This window comes from Lipophrys pholis (genome assembly GCF_963383615.2).
Source record: "Lipophrys pholis genome assembly, chromosome: 11".
NCBI classification, from domain to species: Eukaryota; Metazoa; Chordata; class Actinopteri; order Blenniiformes; family Blenniidae; genus Lipophrys; species Lipophrys pholis.
The window spans coordinates 28,098,374-28,116,111 of record NC_137631.1 but is presented as its reverse complement, the minus strand read 5'-3'; the positions used below and the strand labels follow the sequence as shown (position 1 = coordinate 28,116,111).

The 17,738-nt window shown below is 42.4% G+C and overlaps 1 protein-coding gene across 1 annotated transcript in view; it reads right to left on the bottom strand.

Annotated features, from left to right (window-relative positions):
* The window catches only part of b4galnt4a (beta-1,4-N-acetyl-galactosaminyl transferase 4a), a gene marked incomplete at its 3' end in the record, with an annotated part of 179,582 nt that overhangs the window by 103,743 nt on the left and 58,101 nt on the right, over nt 1-17,738 (bottom strand). Inside the window, exon 2 of the mRNA XM_080474399.1 lies at nt 11,833-11,945. Coding sequence (XP_080330525.1) covers nt 11,833-11,945 — 113 coding nt within the window. The remainder of the gene's footprint in view (nt 1-11,832; nt 11,946-17,738) is intronic.

The following is a 17,738-nucleotide window of genomic DNA, read 5'->3' as shown; positions in this document are numbered from 1 at the left end:
ACACAGAATCTCCTCCAACTCTTCCGAGAGATGTGACTTTCTTTCTCTCCTTCTCCCTCTCTCTCTCCCTCTCGCTCCCTCTCTCTCTCTCTCTCTCTCTCTCTCTCCCTCTCCCTCTCGCTCCCTCTCTCTCTCTCTCTCTCTCTCTCTCTCTCTCTCTCTCTCTCTCTCTCTCTCTCTCTCTCTCTCTCTCTCTCTCTCTCTCTCTCTCTCTCTCTCTCTCTCTCTCTCTCTCTCTCGCTCTCTCTCAGGGAATACTAATTAAAGCAGGAATTGTTCCCATGGGAATACAAATTAATCATCTCTGTTAGGATCCATAGAAACACAAGCTTTACTGCAGGGATATCACCATGTCACTCCATCCATCCATCCATCCATCCATCCATCCATCCATCCATCCATCCATCCATAAATGCCTCCGGCAGGAGGTTTGGCAGCGATGAGGAGGACCGGCGGCTCGCTGCCATTGTTTGGTCGTCTTCTTCTCATCTGAGCCTCGTTCTCTTTTGTTCACGGCTTCTTTTGAGCGTCTTTATGAAACAGAAGACAAATGGAGGCGTGTGAGGCTCTTTTTTTTTGGTTTTGTTTTCCTTTTTATCGCGCTGCAACAGGAGCAGCACCTTCTCGTCTAATCTGGCAACACACACACACACACACACACACACACACACACACACACACACACACACACACACACACACACACACACACACACACACACACACACACACACACACACACACACACACACACGGGATCAATTCTATCTGTAAATATTCCACTAGACTCTAAAATGATACTTCAGCAGATCTCAACTTGAGACCCAAACAATATAGACTTATTAATGCACTTAAAAGCTTTTTACTGGAAGAAAACTACAATTAGTGCTCGGATAGAAACTATGGCACATTGTAAATCCATGGAACGAATAACATAACATAGTATATATTAAAAGACAAACTGCGAGTATACGAGCACATTTGGAGAACATTTGATGATTTCGTAAAGAGATAAAAGAGCTTCTAAAAGAGGAAAATGCAGAAAATGGCACTTAAGTCCAAAGCAACGCTAAATAGCAGAACGAATACTAATTTATATTGTTTGTCTATTGTTAAACTTCTTTCTTGTTATCATTATTAATTCTGTAAATGTATATATTTCTTTGCTTTCTTTGTTATTATTTTGCATTCTTACACCGTACTCAGAACGGTGACGTACACTATATTTATATTATCTTCTATTGGAAGACAGGCTAAGAGAGAGGAGCTGGCTTTATGTGTGGCAGAGAGGTGGGTTGTTTGTTTATTTGTTAAAGAAAAAAAGAACAAGAAATTTACCCGCTGAAATAGCGACATAATAACCTAAGATATAAACACTAAATTTCAGAAGGAAGTTACTTGAAACTAGTAAAATTATCAGTTCATGCAGCAAGTATGTTTTACTTGATAAGAAATCTTTTTACAATGTAGATTTTTGATTATACTGTAAAACCAACGACTAAATGTAAGTAAATACCTTTTGAAACCAAGACAAATTATCTATCATGTATAAAAATGATATTTTAAATCTTGACATGTGCCAAATAATTTGCGGTGTACGTGATGAAAATGTACATTTTTCTGACTTTCAAAAAAAAACTATTCCTGCTGAAAATGACAAAAAGATGAAGCCAATTTTAATGAAACTTTCAGGTTGTAAAATATATCTGAATGTTGACAACAAGGTTTGCGTCAGCAGTTTAACTCATTTTGTGACAAATATACAACTTATAATAAATAAGATTGAGCCTAAAAAAGTTCCCATAAGTAGCCAAACTTTCTTCAATGGGTACAAAAGTACAATAACTTGGGAAAATACTCAGCGTTTACATGAATGGACTGATGAGGCCTTTTCCTCTAAAAGCACTTTAAAAGCCATTTTGCCCTGCAGGAGTCGACGCGTTTCCTTTTCACGGCCTGAAACAATCAGCTTCCTTTTCCATCACGGCCGATAGTGCATCTGATGCAATCACATTTGTAGTCGCCTGATAATTGGTTCAGTATTGGAATCAACTGATAGCAGCAGTTCCATTAAAGGCCAATAGTACCTCCAAGTACGTATAGCGGGAGAGAAATCAATGTTCTTCACACAAAGACATAAAATGCAGCGATCTCGGATGAGAAGCAACTTGTGGCAGATTCTCAACACTTTTTCTTTTTTTACTTTATAAAACATGAAAAAGTAAATGTCTTGGGAAAATTTTTTTTTAATTATTATTAGGAGCTTATTAGATATTGGGAAAAACATTTATAATAGTTTATTTATTTAGATTGTGAACTTATGTTGGCATAAACTCAACTGTATCAGGCTACATAGAAATATTATAATAATTTCTGTAATACTATATAACAATACGACATTTTGCAGGTTTTCTGTTGTGCCTTTTCTCTTCATGAGACTTTAGAATATTAAAATTACTGGCAACAAAGAATTCAGATTGTTTTTTGAGACTCTATCAGGCGAAATAGACGACAAACAAAAAGTTTTATGAAACTCAAAAGTACATGCATGCCTTTATGGATCTTCCGTTTCAGCCGATCAAAAGGATTGAGGAAAGCTCCTGTACTTTATATGTTGCAGATGTCTTGTGTCATTCTACAAAAAACAACTAACATGTTCTGCATTTTTCACTGAGGACCCCGAAAAGGATAATCCCAGTGATTATTTCTAACTCAGACGATCTGACAAGATTAATGAGGGGATTTATTTCTTTGTACCTCCGTCATTTATTCACACGGACGTGTGCAAGATGTTACCTGGAACGACTCCGTTCAGCCTTCAGCTGCTGATAACTGGTCGCCGCCAAACAAATTGTGATTCCCTTCCTGTCATTTCTCAAGTGGGTGAGTGTTGACGGCTCCGTTACAGGAGGCTGTTCCAGGATTGGTTTTCCCCCGTCGGTGCTCCGCTCGTCCTCAGTCGTCCTCGCTTGTCCTCTCTCGTCCACGCTCGTCCTCGGTCGTCCTCGCTCGTCCTCGCTCGTCCTCACTCATCCATGCTCGTCCTCACTCGTCCTCGCTCGTCCTCACTCGTCCACGCTCGTCCTCGCTCGTCCTCACTCGTCCTCAGTCGTCCTCGCTCGTCCTCGCTCGTCCACGCTCGTCCACGCTCGTCCACGCTCGTCCTCAATCGTCCTCACTCGTCACCTCTCAGGCATTTGTCAGCCTGGTGCTGCTGGTCCACAGAGGCTGGATGGACGTTGACACTGTCTTTTCTGTTGATTGTGTTTGTTTTGTTTTGTTTTTTCATTCAGCTGCCCACGACCAGATGCCAACAAAGTGAGAAAGCCTGTTTCTCCAGATCAACAGCTTTGGTCTCCACTCTGCAGAAATCAAGTCAGAATGGATGCTCACACGCTCACATGGCGTCCTAAACTGCTTCGATGCTTTATTTCCGTCCTTTCAAGCCCCTTTTTCCGAGGACCTGTAGAGGATGTTTGTGCTGGAGCCCTGGCTCTGCTCCAGCAGCGGTCGGGGTGAAGCTGCCGGGGGTGAATGTTTGCTGTTACTGCTCAGTTTCACGCTGGCTGAAGGTCGTTAGGCTGGAAGACCTGGTGCTGGTGTGTATCTGAGCTTTGCATCGCTGCCGCTCTTTCTCCATGGGCTACTTAGTTTGGGGTTTGTGTGAGTGGAGGGGGGGGGGGGGGGGGGTTCGCTCCAGTCAAATTGACGTAATTTACTCAGGATTTACTCGGTTTCACCTCTTTTGTTTGTGTTGTCCTCTAAATTTTGAATTTTGGGACATTTCTCTGACGATGACTGAAAAGGAACGCAGATCATATTAAGTTTCCAAAGCAATAATCTGCTTTCACCAACTTTAAATAACCTCAAACCCAGATCCCAAGCAGCCATGATCTCTCTCATGGGTCGAACATGTAACGCACATATTGTAAAATTGGAGTGTCTCGTTTCTTTAAAAAACATTTTTTTTACATGTTTGGAAATAAGTAAATAAATAAATAAATAAATAAACGGACATTCCAGTGGTCAGATGACCAAGTTGGATTGTTGTTACGGTGACTATCAAAATAAAAGTACCAAGTCCCAGGAGAATATGGACTGGGAGTCAGACATTGTTGTTTTTGTCCATCTACTGAGCATGTGTAGAACAACTAGTTACTACGGCCTTGGTTCGTTCTCACCCGATTCCATGGAGACCGAGTCGACTCGTTTTCTAAAACTTGTGTTTTCAGCGAATCCGATGGCGCGTAAACACACACCCAAAACGTTCCGCCTCAATCTGCTGCCACCAAGCGAAGACGTTTATTCAAAACGCTCTGTCATCCCTTCATTTCTTCATTCAGACCGTCCACCTGGAACGGGACTCTCGGGAACACGCCGACAGTGGAGTTGGTGATTAAAAATTAAAATGTAATTAAAACCATTTCGGTAACCAAGGCGTCAAAACATTGAAAAATTGGGGCAGAAAACAATGACAGTGCGAGGCCAGGCTTGCAGGGGAAATGACAGGCGAGCTGATGTACCAAATGCCTCATGGGAGATCCATTTCCACTCGGATGGCTGCAGATCCAATCAGGGAACTCTGTCAAGCAAATGTCAGGAATGAGGTCAGCGAGCTGGCGGGGGAGGGGTGGGGGGGGGGGGGGGGGGGTTAATCGCCACTCGTCGAGTATCTGTTCCCCATATTTTAAATGCTAAATGTGACAGCCACCTGGTACATGACTCAGGCCATCAGAAGCTAAATTAGCTCGGATGCTAATGTCATCAGGTCCATTTCCAGATGAAGTAATGGAGCTTAATACCCGTCATTGTGTGATCAACGCTGAGCTCGTGTCGGGCAGTCGAGTGAACTTGAGTTTATTTACTCGGCAGTGTGCTCATCAACCACCCCCCCAACACCCCCCCCCCCCGCCATCACCACCTCGTCCCATCGCCCATAAACTACCCTGCAAGGCCGGAGCAATGTAAGGCGGCCATATTTACAGCCCCGAAAGCGATTGGAGGTTAACAATGAGGCCTGGCCACTGCGGTTTATGGGCCGTTGTAAAATTGCCACTATGATTAAAATCTCAGTCAGGTGAAAGACAATAGTGCGGCCCTATCTCTCAGCACTGCCGTGAAATATCTCCCAACACACACTCTCAATCTCTTTGCAGGCTTTAAAAATTCACTAACTCTGGATTCACCTACAATACATGTGCAATATTTATGATACGATGACTGTTTAGATACAAATGCACATGTGTGAAAATAAAACATTGACATTAACTATATGTTAATACTGTGCAACTGGCTGTGAGTCGTGTATTAATATAGCATTTTATAGCCGTGATGAAACTCTTCATTTATCTTTCAATAAATGTTAATGACTGCCAGTTTCATTGAAAATGCTCCTGCACTGTGTTTTCTTGTGTGTGTTTCTCCCCTGCAGCCATTTCCTCCCCTACAAATCTTCATCAGCGCTCGTCAGTTACACAAGATGAAGGAGGGCAGACCCATGAAAGCAATACGCCACTGACAGGAATGGCAGAGCACAAATCCACCGCTCATCCATATTAACAACATGCCATCGCAAACATATTAAAAAAAAGCCACATGCATATACATACATATATATATATATATATATATATATATATATATATATATATATATATATATATGTGAACGTGTCGGGGAAAACAAGGTGGTACCCACCTGGAGGGTCCATTCAAACACAAACGCACGCACGCACACGAGAAAGAAGCATGAAGATACTCGCGTGTCTTTCAAGAAAAAGAAACACGCTAAGCCCGTTTCTGTAATTGCTGAACCTCGACACTCTGTCAACTACTTAAGCGGCAATTTTGGGTGAATTTTTTTTCCGGGGAGGAAAAGCAAAGAGTCGCTGCTTTTCACAAGAGGCGAGGAGGAATGTGATTACTTCCTCTGCGGAGAGATCCCCATCACCTCACCTTTCCTTAACTTCTGATTCTCTCTTGTTCCTTTCCACCGCCTCTCGTCCTCCCTCTTGTCCGTCCTCTCCCGTCTTTATTCACTTCCCTCTGAACCTCTTCACATTCACACTCGCGGCGTTTCCTCCCTGCTGATTTCACTTTCTGGCTCCTTGTTCCAGGACGCTGCTCAGTCGTGTATCACTTGTGTTTGAAAACAGAACGATGGTGAGAGAAAACTACGAATAATGTATTTTATTACTTTTACTTGAATGGATTAATTTAAGTTATATAGCAGTGTACTGCTGAAAACAAATTTCCACTAAAAGTCTTTTTATCTCTATATTTTTTGTAATCTGTGTGTATATTGGAATATAAAGTAAAAGGGACGCACCAATACCACTTTTTTAAAAGACGAAGAATACTAACCTGTAGCTACTTGACACGACTGAGTACCGATGTTATTAAATACCATTAAGCCTACTTCATACTCTATACGTTGCCACACAGTACGCACTTGCAGTGTGTAGACAGCGACGTTGCTGATGCATAATACTCGCGGGTATTACACGAGTACTCCATGTAGTATTGGACGCAATGCCGGTATCTGTCTCAGTGCATCCCCAGTATATATTCAAATGTTATTGTGGTTTTTGGTGTGTACCATCTATTGTTGTTTCTTTTTCTCCACAGTTATTCGAACAACATTCCTACATTACGATGTGACGACAGTCATTAGTTCTTTTATGTTTCAATAAAACTTTGTCAGAACTGCTCTGTTCGTTCTCTTCAGTAATGTTTGGGCTTCTTTCCTCTCCTGCACAGTCAAATATTTCATCTACCTGTAATTCTGTAGCGTATTTCTATTTTGCGCAAATAAAGAAAAGAAAAAAACAAGAAGTGTCTCAGACCGTCCAAAGCTGAATGCTGCAATAAGGTCAATCCCTTTTTATATTTTCCTGAAGAGCACGCAGGCTTGAGGGAGTTTTGCATTCAAGCTGTTTTGGTTTCATTGTTTGAAATTGTTGAAAAGGGAAATTTAGCGGAGCAGCAACACATTACAAGGTCTCAGTGGACGAGGTGAACAAGAGAGAGAGACGCCTCTGTCCCCCTGACCCACATCACAGTACATTTAACACACTCTGTCCTCCCACTCTCGGTGAAATGCATACATACATTTGTGGCCATCAGGCCTGCGAACACAGAACACAGCTCTGACCTTTGGCGGTGACATTTTCTAAGTGTGTGGTGGTGGTGGTGGTGGTGGTGGGGGGGGGGGGGGGGGGGGGGGGGGGGGGGGGGGGGGGGTCGGCACAGCGCCTCACATCGACTGAGAGCCTCAATTATATTGTTTTGGACTTGCAGACGTTGGTATTGGAAGCAGCCACTAAGTCTGGCGGGAGGTGAAATAAATGCCCTGCCGTGCACTCTCCCAGAAGGTCGAGCGGCGATGCGCCAGAGAGCTTGTAAACGTGACGGATGCAGTCGTAGAACCACGAGCACGGACACGTTCGCATCCGAGAGCCTCGTTGCACAAACAGCAAGAGCCTGGATAACAATGACTGCAGCTCAGTTCTACGCCACACACACACACACACACACACACACACACACACACACACACACACACACACACACACACACACACACACACACACACACACACACACACACACACACACACACACACACGTTGTAAATCCAAATAAGCGCTTCCTGTAGTCGACTGGTTCCATCTCCGAGACTGTAATTGTGATGATTTAGCACAAATTTACCGTCCAAGTATGAGTACAGTTCATTGAAGTCATCATTATTTGAAGCAAATAGAATCGCTTGTCGTTTTTTGGGGGGGGGGGGGGGGCAATAAACTTCCTGGCATTTTTTTTTTACCGACTTCAGCGAAACGCTTGCAAATATTTAGTTTCATCACACGAGACCGACTCACTCGGAGCAACGCTTTTTTATTTTTTTTATTTGACTGTACCAGAGAAAGAAGCCTGAACACCATCAGGCAGGTTTAGAGTTTAGAGCGGTGCCATTCAGAAGAAAATCTTTCCTTCATGACTCTTATCTCTTCCAGCACATTTCCTAAAGCCTTCACTTAAATCGATTTTGAAGACGAGTGCATTTTATGGAATAAGATATAGCTTCTTCTTCTTCTTCTCTCAGTCGGTCCCCTCGGCGAGTCGGCGGCTCCACAGAGATATTAGAACTGTTTAGGTTTTAAGTTTTACTGTGTTTGGGTGTTAAAAGTCCTGCAGACTGTGTGTGTGTGTGAGCGGAGACACACTGTATGACGTGTACGGTGTGTTTACACTCCATGTTTGAGAGCACGCACTTAAATGTAATGACCTCTACGATTCACAAATTGCCTGCCGTGTCTGGCGACGTTTATAGGCTTGGTCTGGCGATAAGCTGTAATTACAGGAGTGGCCTTTGGGGGCGCTGTGAGAAGAAGAAGACATATAGAAGTTGACTCCTGCTCATTGACTTCTATATAACTCCGTTTTCCACAGATGTGCATCTTGCCCGTTCATACCTCAAAGCCGAGCTGGCGTTTTTGTTTCCACACTCCATGGAACCATGTTTAAAAAACAAAAAAGACTTTTTCGGGCTCCTAAAACGCTGCGCCGTGTGAATGATGGGACAAAAACCAAGTGTTTATGCATGAAACGGCATTCTGGCGGTTTGTGCTAAATGTTTTACATATATTCTGAAATGGACTGACAGAACTGTTGTATCCCACATTTGACTGTAGGGGGCAGAAAAACCCCAGTTTTCTCAGGTTTTGCCTCATTTATTAATTAAAATGTATTTATTGCAGATTACTGAATGCAGACCATTCATAGACATGCAACCTGGTTATTAAGATGATCGCAAGTGGGACTTTCTTTTTTAGCCTGTCTTCTCCATTTCTTTTTTCACCCTCGGTCCGAAACTTCGGGCAGTTTTCAAAATATCACTGCGGTTCCCTCATCTGGACCGGTTGGAAAGATAAAAGACGTTTCTCGTTCAGGCTGAAAGATGAATCTTAAAAACACATGTTGAACAGCTGCGTTAACATTCATTTGTCAAAATGACCTCAACAACAACGCATGTGGTTATTCTGAGGTGTGATTTTTCAAAAGCGAAGGATTCATCAACAGCTTGTAAAACTTAATAAAGGGAGTCTAAACTTTTAACAAACTTCAACAAAACCACAGTAAAGGTTTGTTTCTTCCTTTTTAAAGCAGACCTTGATGTGCACAGCAGCGTTCACACCCACATGAACAAAGTGCACCAACCATGGTTGTTTTTTGGTTTTTTTTTTTTTTCCACCGTAACAAACATGTGAAAAGTTTGCAGGACTCCTACGATGCACTGATCTGTAGTTCCCTTTGAAGATGAAATTCCTGAAGCAGACTTCTCTCAATCATAGTCCGTGCTCCTTCATATTTAATTTCTCTTTTTTTGAGGGGAGGACGGTGAATTGCAGTACGATGTTTTTCAACTCACGCACGCTCTTCCCAACTCTACCCAGACTTCATCAGTCCACAAACCACTTTCCCCCGTAGTTTGTGAAGAACCAGGGTTCTTTTTTGACGAACTTCAAGCGTGGGGTAATGACGGCAGCGGCTTCATCCCGCCAGCTCCTCTAACTGAGGACCGATGAACATCACAACTCTTTCAGCTCACTTTGAAGTACACACTTAGCAGTTCTATGCAAATCAGCAATTCTTGATCATACTAAGTCTTCTTACTTTTTGAGAGGCACATTTCAAGCCAGCAGATGCTTCTTGTGAACAGCCAAGTCGAAGCGAAGTGTTCATCGTTATAATCTGCACTTTCAGATCGGACTGACTTGTAAAAATCAACCACGCTTGGGATTGAAAGTGATTTCTATACTGAAAGGAAAATATCAAAAAAAAGTAATTTCGTTGAACAAACAGTATTTTGATGTTGGTACACACAGAGGAGCGTCACTGGAAATCCCTCTGTTGCCCAGTGTGACGATCCTCTCCGGCAAATCCTCCCACTGTCAAACGGCTGATAACAAAATCAAATAAACTGGATTATTCGTTGACGTCTCTTTCTCGTGGCGGGTTGAAGCATGATAAAACATTCGTCGCGGCCAAATACGCAGGAAACATAGAATTTGCGCAGAAAGTCTGCCTTCAGCACCTGGGGTGGTTCCACAGATACCCGAGCCTCGGGCAACACGCCGCTTCAAGGCTTCAGAGCTGGAGTCTCACCCTGGACAAGTGAGGGTGAACAAAAGAGAGTTTCTCCTGCCTCGTGCCCGGACGGCGAATGGCGAATGTGTAGTTTTAACTTGTTTACAAAACAGATGTCTCAAGTGGAAAAGCATCGTTTTTTTGCATTTTCATTTCAGGAAAAGTTTCACGCTTAGATGGCAACTTTTGTTTTGAAACGCTGAAAATGCCCGCCTCCTGAGCACGTGCAGAACTATTTCCTATGGCAGTGGTGCTCGTGACCAGTGGCAGCGCTTCAGAAAACGTTCCCACCGTTTCCATGGAGACAGTTGTCATGTAAACGTACACCAAAACACAATGAAAGTTTCGCATATTTTACTTCATTTTCAGTCTGTTTACTTTATAATCATTTGCATGAGAAAAGAGAGATTAAATACTACAGAACACAATCTAAAAAAAACCCACTTCTCCCCCCTCGATATATATTTTCAGTGCTTTTAAAGCCCAATTTCAAATCAAAATACGCCGTCCTGCTAATCTGAGCCAACCACTTGTGTAGAAATTCAACATTTGCTGATTGTCGAAGGCCCTTGAAGCCAATTATCCATTCCAAGCAGAAATTAGTGAAGTATATTTTTTTCGTCTTTGTAATCCTTCTGAACCGACACCCGGATCGAACGTCAACATTTGCACATCGAGCTCGATAGAAGTTGGAAAAGTTCTTCAGATTTCTGTAAATATTCCTCAACTGGAATGTAACAGGAGCTCAAGGTGACCTGCAGCACCTGGAAATCATCCAAGGTAGATCAAATCAATTGAAATGACCAAACTTAACCCTTCATAGGCTAAAAAGTAGAGACTAAAGCCTAAACCAGAGTTAAGTGTCTCGGTGGTTTGCTGCCGCGAGCACAGAGTGCTAATGATCCCTGGCCGAGGTCCAAACTCTGTCTCATATTCTGCTGCAGGATATCGCTCAGTCTGAAATCACATCGCTCAGCGTGAAAGCCATCACAGAAATAAAAGCTTGACGAGGAGGTTAGATTGCAAAATGTATTCACAATATGATTTGAACAGCAGCTGGAAGCATTATTAAAATTCAGTGCAGTGGGCGGGGTCACGAGGCCAAGCTGCAGTTAAAAGAAAAGTTTGCAATCAACTGACGAAACAAAACCAACAACAAAAAAAAAATGTCTAATGACAGATGCTACTTCCTGTAATAGTTTCACCAACTTTACAACGCGTCCAGATTATTCTGCCCCATGCCTAATCTCTTTTTAATTGCCACAGGAGAGGGCTGTGGTTCTGGACACTGGCAAAGTGAAGCTTTAATGAGCAGCTGCACCCAAAATAAAGCCCGGAGCGTTTGATGGGAATGAAAACTGAGACCGAGTCTACAGGATAGTGTTTCAAGTGAAAACTCATCGTTTTGTTTCTGTAAACGTTGTGTTTACACGGAAACTACAGAAACACTGAAAACGCAGTTAGCATGCCAGGCCACCAGTTGGCGCTGTTGGTTGTTTTTTTTGTTTTTTTTCATATGAAACCAAACACACATGCACACTGAAAAACGATACGTCATAAACATTAACAAATTTTTCTGTTTTGAGGGGGGGGCTCCAAAAATACTATGGAAATATTGCGTTTTCGCTTGAAGTGGTTGCAGTGTAGATGGTGCCCCAGTAAGACAAGAAGAAGAGAAAGACTCACAGCGCCGTCGTCCTCCCTGCTGTCGCTCGTGTCCTCACTCCTGTGGTGTCCGGCCGAGGAGCGAGCGTCCCTTTTCCGGCTGGCGTCCGTCCCCTCCGTCTGTCTCTCTCCATCTGGGGCCAAGGTGAAAAACATGGATACCGCTCAGAGAGAGGACGAAGCAGTATCATCGCGCGTGTCAATGTCATCCCCATCATGCTACTTGCCATGATCCCCCATCTCCGTTTTAATCATCAGCATTAATAGCGCCATTGTCATTCTGATCTCTGTCATTATCATCTGCATCAATAGCATAATTATAATCACGAATATCTTCATTTCCATCATCATCGTGGTCGCCAATAATTTCCAGCTATCACTCATTTTCCTTCCAACTGAGCCTTTCTGCTGTCATCAAACCCAGATAAAAGTTTCCAGAGAAAAGGAGATTAAGTGGGGAAGAAAATGTAATTGGAAAAGCGAAAGTAGACAAGAGAGAAGAATAAAAACCATTCCAGAGGGGAAATGTCGGGGGGGGGGGGAGATCGACAAACGGAGAGAAACAAAGAATAGCTTTTCGGATCCTGTCATGCCACAGATGGATTTTGGGAGTTGTGCTGCACAATGATGATAGTCGCCTTGGCCAGAAGCAAAGTACGGGGGTAACTTAAATCTGCTGAGCGTGTGTGTGTGTGTGTGTGTGCGTGTGTGTGTGTGTGCGTGTGTGTGTGTGTGTGTGTGCGCGTGTGTGTGTGTTTGTGCGAATAATGAGTCGTCATCTGCTAAGTAGCACAGCAGCAGTTGTTTGAACACTTTTTGACTCCGTTTACACGACGATGCTTCAAGTAAAAACATGTTGTTTTTGCGTTTTTGTTTGGAATGTCAGTTTGTCAACGTTTGTCAACAGGAAATTGCAGGAATGCAGAAAACAATGTAGTTTTCCTGTTGGGCCACTAGTGGGTGCTGTTGGTTGTTTTTTTGTAATGAAACCACACACTGTTTACACAACAAGTGAAAGGCGTTGTTTTAGTGTTTTTCTTTCAGAAAAGTTTCACGTTTACACAGCAACGTTTTGAAAACGATGTATATTTCATGTTGGGCCACTAGTGGGTGCTGTTGTTCATTTTTGTAATGAAGCCGCACCCACATGCATGCAGAGAACAACACGCTATAAACTATGATAATGGGAGAACTCGTGGATATACGACCAAGTTGGATTTGTTATTAGAGTGACTGTCAAAATAAAAGTATGTTGTTCTTATTGTCCATCTACTGAGCACATGCAGAAGAACTATTTACTAAGGCTGTGGTGCGCGTGCATCACAGCAGGATTTTAGAAAAGTTGTGCTGTACCTGGTTTCCACGGACACAGATTCAAAGCATTTTCCAAAAGTTCCACCTTTAAGTTGTATTTCCAGTGACCCTGAGTACCGTTGTCAGGTAGACGGAAACACGGAATGCTACAAAAGCTTTGCGTTTTCACTTGAACGTAAGGGATACTTGAAAATAAGCCTTGGCTTCAGCCTATGCACATTTCGGATATAAACAAAACAAATGGGAAAACATTTCAGTACTATAAACTGAAAACTTTGAAACCGTAAATTGTAACTGAAATAAACCATTCATTAAATCAAAATGTTGTTGTGTAAAAGTTTAGGCAAGCAGTTCTAATAGCTGATTTGAACGCAAGTTTTCCAAGGAGATGTCACGCCCCCAAAAGGAATCAGAAGCAAAATTATGAATTTGTATATGTACACACACACACACACACACACACACACACACACACACACACACACACACACACACACACACACACACACACACACACACACACACACACACACACACACAGAGTCGTGGATGATCAAATTGCTGCAAAATAAGAAAGCCTGGTTATTTGGAGTTACAGGGACCAACTGGATGCTATAACTTGCTCGTGTGAGGGTTACTACCACCTCTGTGAGGAGTTCATATAATAAATAAATAAATTTAAAAAACGAGAATCCATACTCAATTCACTCCAATCTCTTTTTATTTGTATTGTATTGCATTCATTCCCGTATGGCTGAAATAGTTTGTGAAGGCGCAGCATTTCTGCAGCTTGGATGGGCGACCATAAAAGCGAGCGTATGTTCCTATAAAAGGGGGGAATAGGAGGGGTGGGGGTGGGGGGGGGGGGGGGGGTGATTGCTTTGAGGTCTTCTCGATCTAAATGCATTAAAGTGGTTCATTACTGTCTGTCTGAGAAGGGCAACACACACACACACACACACACACACACACACACACACACACACACACACACACACACACACACCCACACACACACACACACACACACACACACACACACACACTCACACTCACACACTCACATACATGCACAACGATATGCACACACCCACACACACGAGAAGATGGAATGTGATTAAAAGACAGAATGGGGAGAGCGGGTGGCTATAAAGTATAATGAGAGCTAATAGTTTTCCAATATGTCCCCTTAACAATGAGTCTGAGTGGGCTGGATTGGATGCGGGGGTGGGGGTGGGGGTGGGGGTGGGGGGCTGGACGAGTGGACAAGTGGAGATTGATGGAGTCAAGAGGAAAGGGAAAGGCAGAAGTGCACTTGTGCTTGGCCACTTCTAGTTCATGAATTGAGACTGAACAAACAAATCATGCTGAAAACACAGAAAATGTAATTTATTATTATTTTCTTTCCTCCTGGATTTGTTCTGGATCCTTTGACACTCTCCAGCTCCCATAATGTGTGCGGATGGCTTGTTTTCCTTATTTGTTTAGCGATCGTCTGTCCCGTCTCTCCTCATTCCCTTTGCAATTCCACTGATTCAAGACAACTGTAATAAAAAGAGGCTTTGATCTGAAAAATCACCTCCTTTTGCAGAATAAATGAAACACTGCAGAAAATTATGTTCACGCTGAATTTCCCGCGGAGCTCCTTCTCCGTCTCTTGTATGTAATTGTGCGAGGCGCTATATTACGCAAGGGTATATTGTGCCGAAGGTTTTTTTTTTTTTTTCTTCCCACAAAGGTTGACTGGCAATAAAGCCCAGATTCCACCAGCGCCTGTTTAAAATTAAGACAATGAGAAAGCATGGAGTTTTCCCTCACTGTCATTTCTGTCGAACAAGGCCACTTAATCCACAGGACCGGTGCTTTAAAGTCATTACAGTTTCCCATCAATAGTCTGAGAACGGCCTCTGGGGGTCTCTTAAGGCTCCTCCAGATCAAAGAGCAAACATCAAGAAGTGGCTGAGATGAACGTCGACTCTTCTTCAAGCCCGACGAGTCAAAAATCGCTGAAAACTTTCAATTGGTGGTTTAACATTTTAAGTAAAAAAGAAAATATAAGTAGAATCTCTCCAGCAGTATGTGTTCCTCTATTGTCGTTCCACAACTGGAAATGTCTCAGCGTGACTCGTGACTTCTTGGGATTTATACTTGTGATCATGATTTAAGGCAGCGAGCCGTCCAGCCGTCCTTCGGACGGTCAATTTTTGGAAAAGACGGCAGAAAGAAAAAGCGGGCGTTTTGCTGAAAGCCTCTAAAATATGTGTATAATGAACGTCACTACTTGTCACCGTATAATTTTGCCTAAATTCATCTTTTTTTCTCTGAAATACATCGAATTATCGGGTCGAGTACACAACTCGCAGCTGACTTCCGGTTTAGTATTACGCCCAGTAACGAGCAACGTGATTGGTCAACTGACACCATGTGATATATAAACGTTTTGAGAGGCAGACTCTGATTGGTTGGTAATTCTCTGACTCATCCTGATGTGTTCAAATGCTGAAGCAGAGAAGAAGAACTTCCTCTCCAAGATGCTGAGGAATTATATATCTGCAGAATCCACACAATTGGGACTGATTCTATGGACCTATGATCGATCTAATTTTTCATTTCCAAAATGTTGACACATATTTGAATATCTGTACAGGTACAGGTACAGGTACAGGTACAGGTACAGGTACAGGTACAAGTGAAAACCATCACCAATGAAAACAAGCTATTACCCCTTAAAAGAAAAAAGACAACTCTTAAACAAAGCGAGAAGGAATACAGCACTAATGTCAGGGAGAAGAGGAACTATATTACTGTTAAGAAGCAAAATGTCAGATTTAATGGATGAAAACCCAAAACACCAGTTTCTACCTGAAACATGGCTTGTGATGACGCAAGCATTTTAATAATGATAATACAAATATCTATAAATAATCACAAAGTCAAATCCATCTATTATTGACTTGTATCTACCATGAAGACGAGAGACATTGACCAACGTCACAATTAGACTGAAATAGAAGCATTTCTGGAAGTCGGGTATCGGAAACGTGAGCAAACGTCCACAACAAAAATTTACTTAAAAAAAAACCATTATCTTCTTCGACGAGTCAATGCCTTTTGAAGCATCAGATTTTTGACTGAGGCGCTTTCCTGAGGAAATAAAGAGTTTGAAAGCCCAGTATGTCTCGATGCACCCTCTGCAGCGCTGCAGGAAACTTTCCTCCTCGCCTGAAGAGTAACACGGAAAATCTGCTCCGGTTTTCAACCTCATGAGTCACATTTAAATCATTAGTGGTGTTTCTGCACGAGTCTCTTCATTCAGATAAATGTTTGAAAAGTTTAAAAAAAGAACATCCTCTGCTAATATATTCTTCTAATAAATTGTTGAACAATCCCAGAGCGACAGATAATGAGAACAGAGAACAGAGAGCCCTTCCAGGGTTTGTGTGTGGTCATATGTGTCTGTTGGTAAAACTGTGGATAAACTATTCAAACAGTTGTTGTTGCCAACGTGTCTTCACGGCGCTAAAAGTATAACTGAATAATGCATGTCAAGATGAAGAAAAATGCACAAATTCAACCTTTGGCAGATTTATCTTGAATCAAACCAACTGCAGTTTTTCCTGCAGTTTTCCATTTGTGTCAAACGCAACGCCTCAGAAAAGAGGAAACTGTTCATTTCAGAGTCGTCAGCTGGTAAATAAACAATAGTTGTTTGAATACCTTTAGATACTGTTTTCACAACAATGTTCCAAGTGAAAAAGCGTTGTTTTTGTGTTTTGATTTCAGAGAACTATCGCGTTTACACGGCAACGTTTTGAAAACGATGTAGATTTCATGTCGGTCCACTAGTGGGTGCTGTTGTTCATTTTTGTAATGAAACCACACACACACACACACACAGCAGAGAACAATACACTCTAAACATTAACAACGGGAGAACACGGGACATTCTAGTGGACAGACCACCAAGTTGGATTGTTATTACGGTGACTGTCAAAATAAAAGTACCAATTGACTGGGAGTCATGACAGGAGGAAACATTGTTCTCATTGTCGAGCTACTGAGCATGTGCAGAACAACTAGTTACTACAGCCGCGTTGTGCAGAAAAGTTGGGTCTGTTTACTCAGCAGGCGCACCTCCACCGTGATAACTTCTTCTTCTGCTCATGAAACAAACATGGCGGCCTCCATCGACTCCCAGTCCGTTTTATAGCTTTATCGTCCGTACGAGTAGTTTTAAAGTCGAGATTCTCCTCTAACAGCATCCGATTCCTCATCTGTCCACACGAGTGTTGGGCACTCTTGATTTTGTTAACGTTTATAGCATATTGTTCTCAACAGCGCCCACTTGTGGCTCGGCATACTAACTAGATTATTGTCACAGATTATTGACGTAAAAATCTAATTTACTTCAGATTTTGACGACATTTAAGTGTAACAACTTTGAAATCTGAAGCAACTTCTGTTGAAATCTAAGATGATTATTAAAGTTCTATTATCTTTTAAATAATACGAGAGGAGATACCAATACTCCACCGGTTCAATTTTTTTAACTCCAATGCAAACGCTAATGCTAAATGTGGCTCTATATATCTATTATAGAATTCTGACCCCCT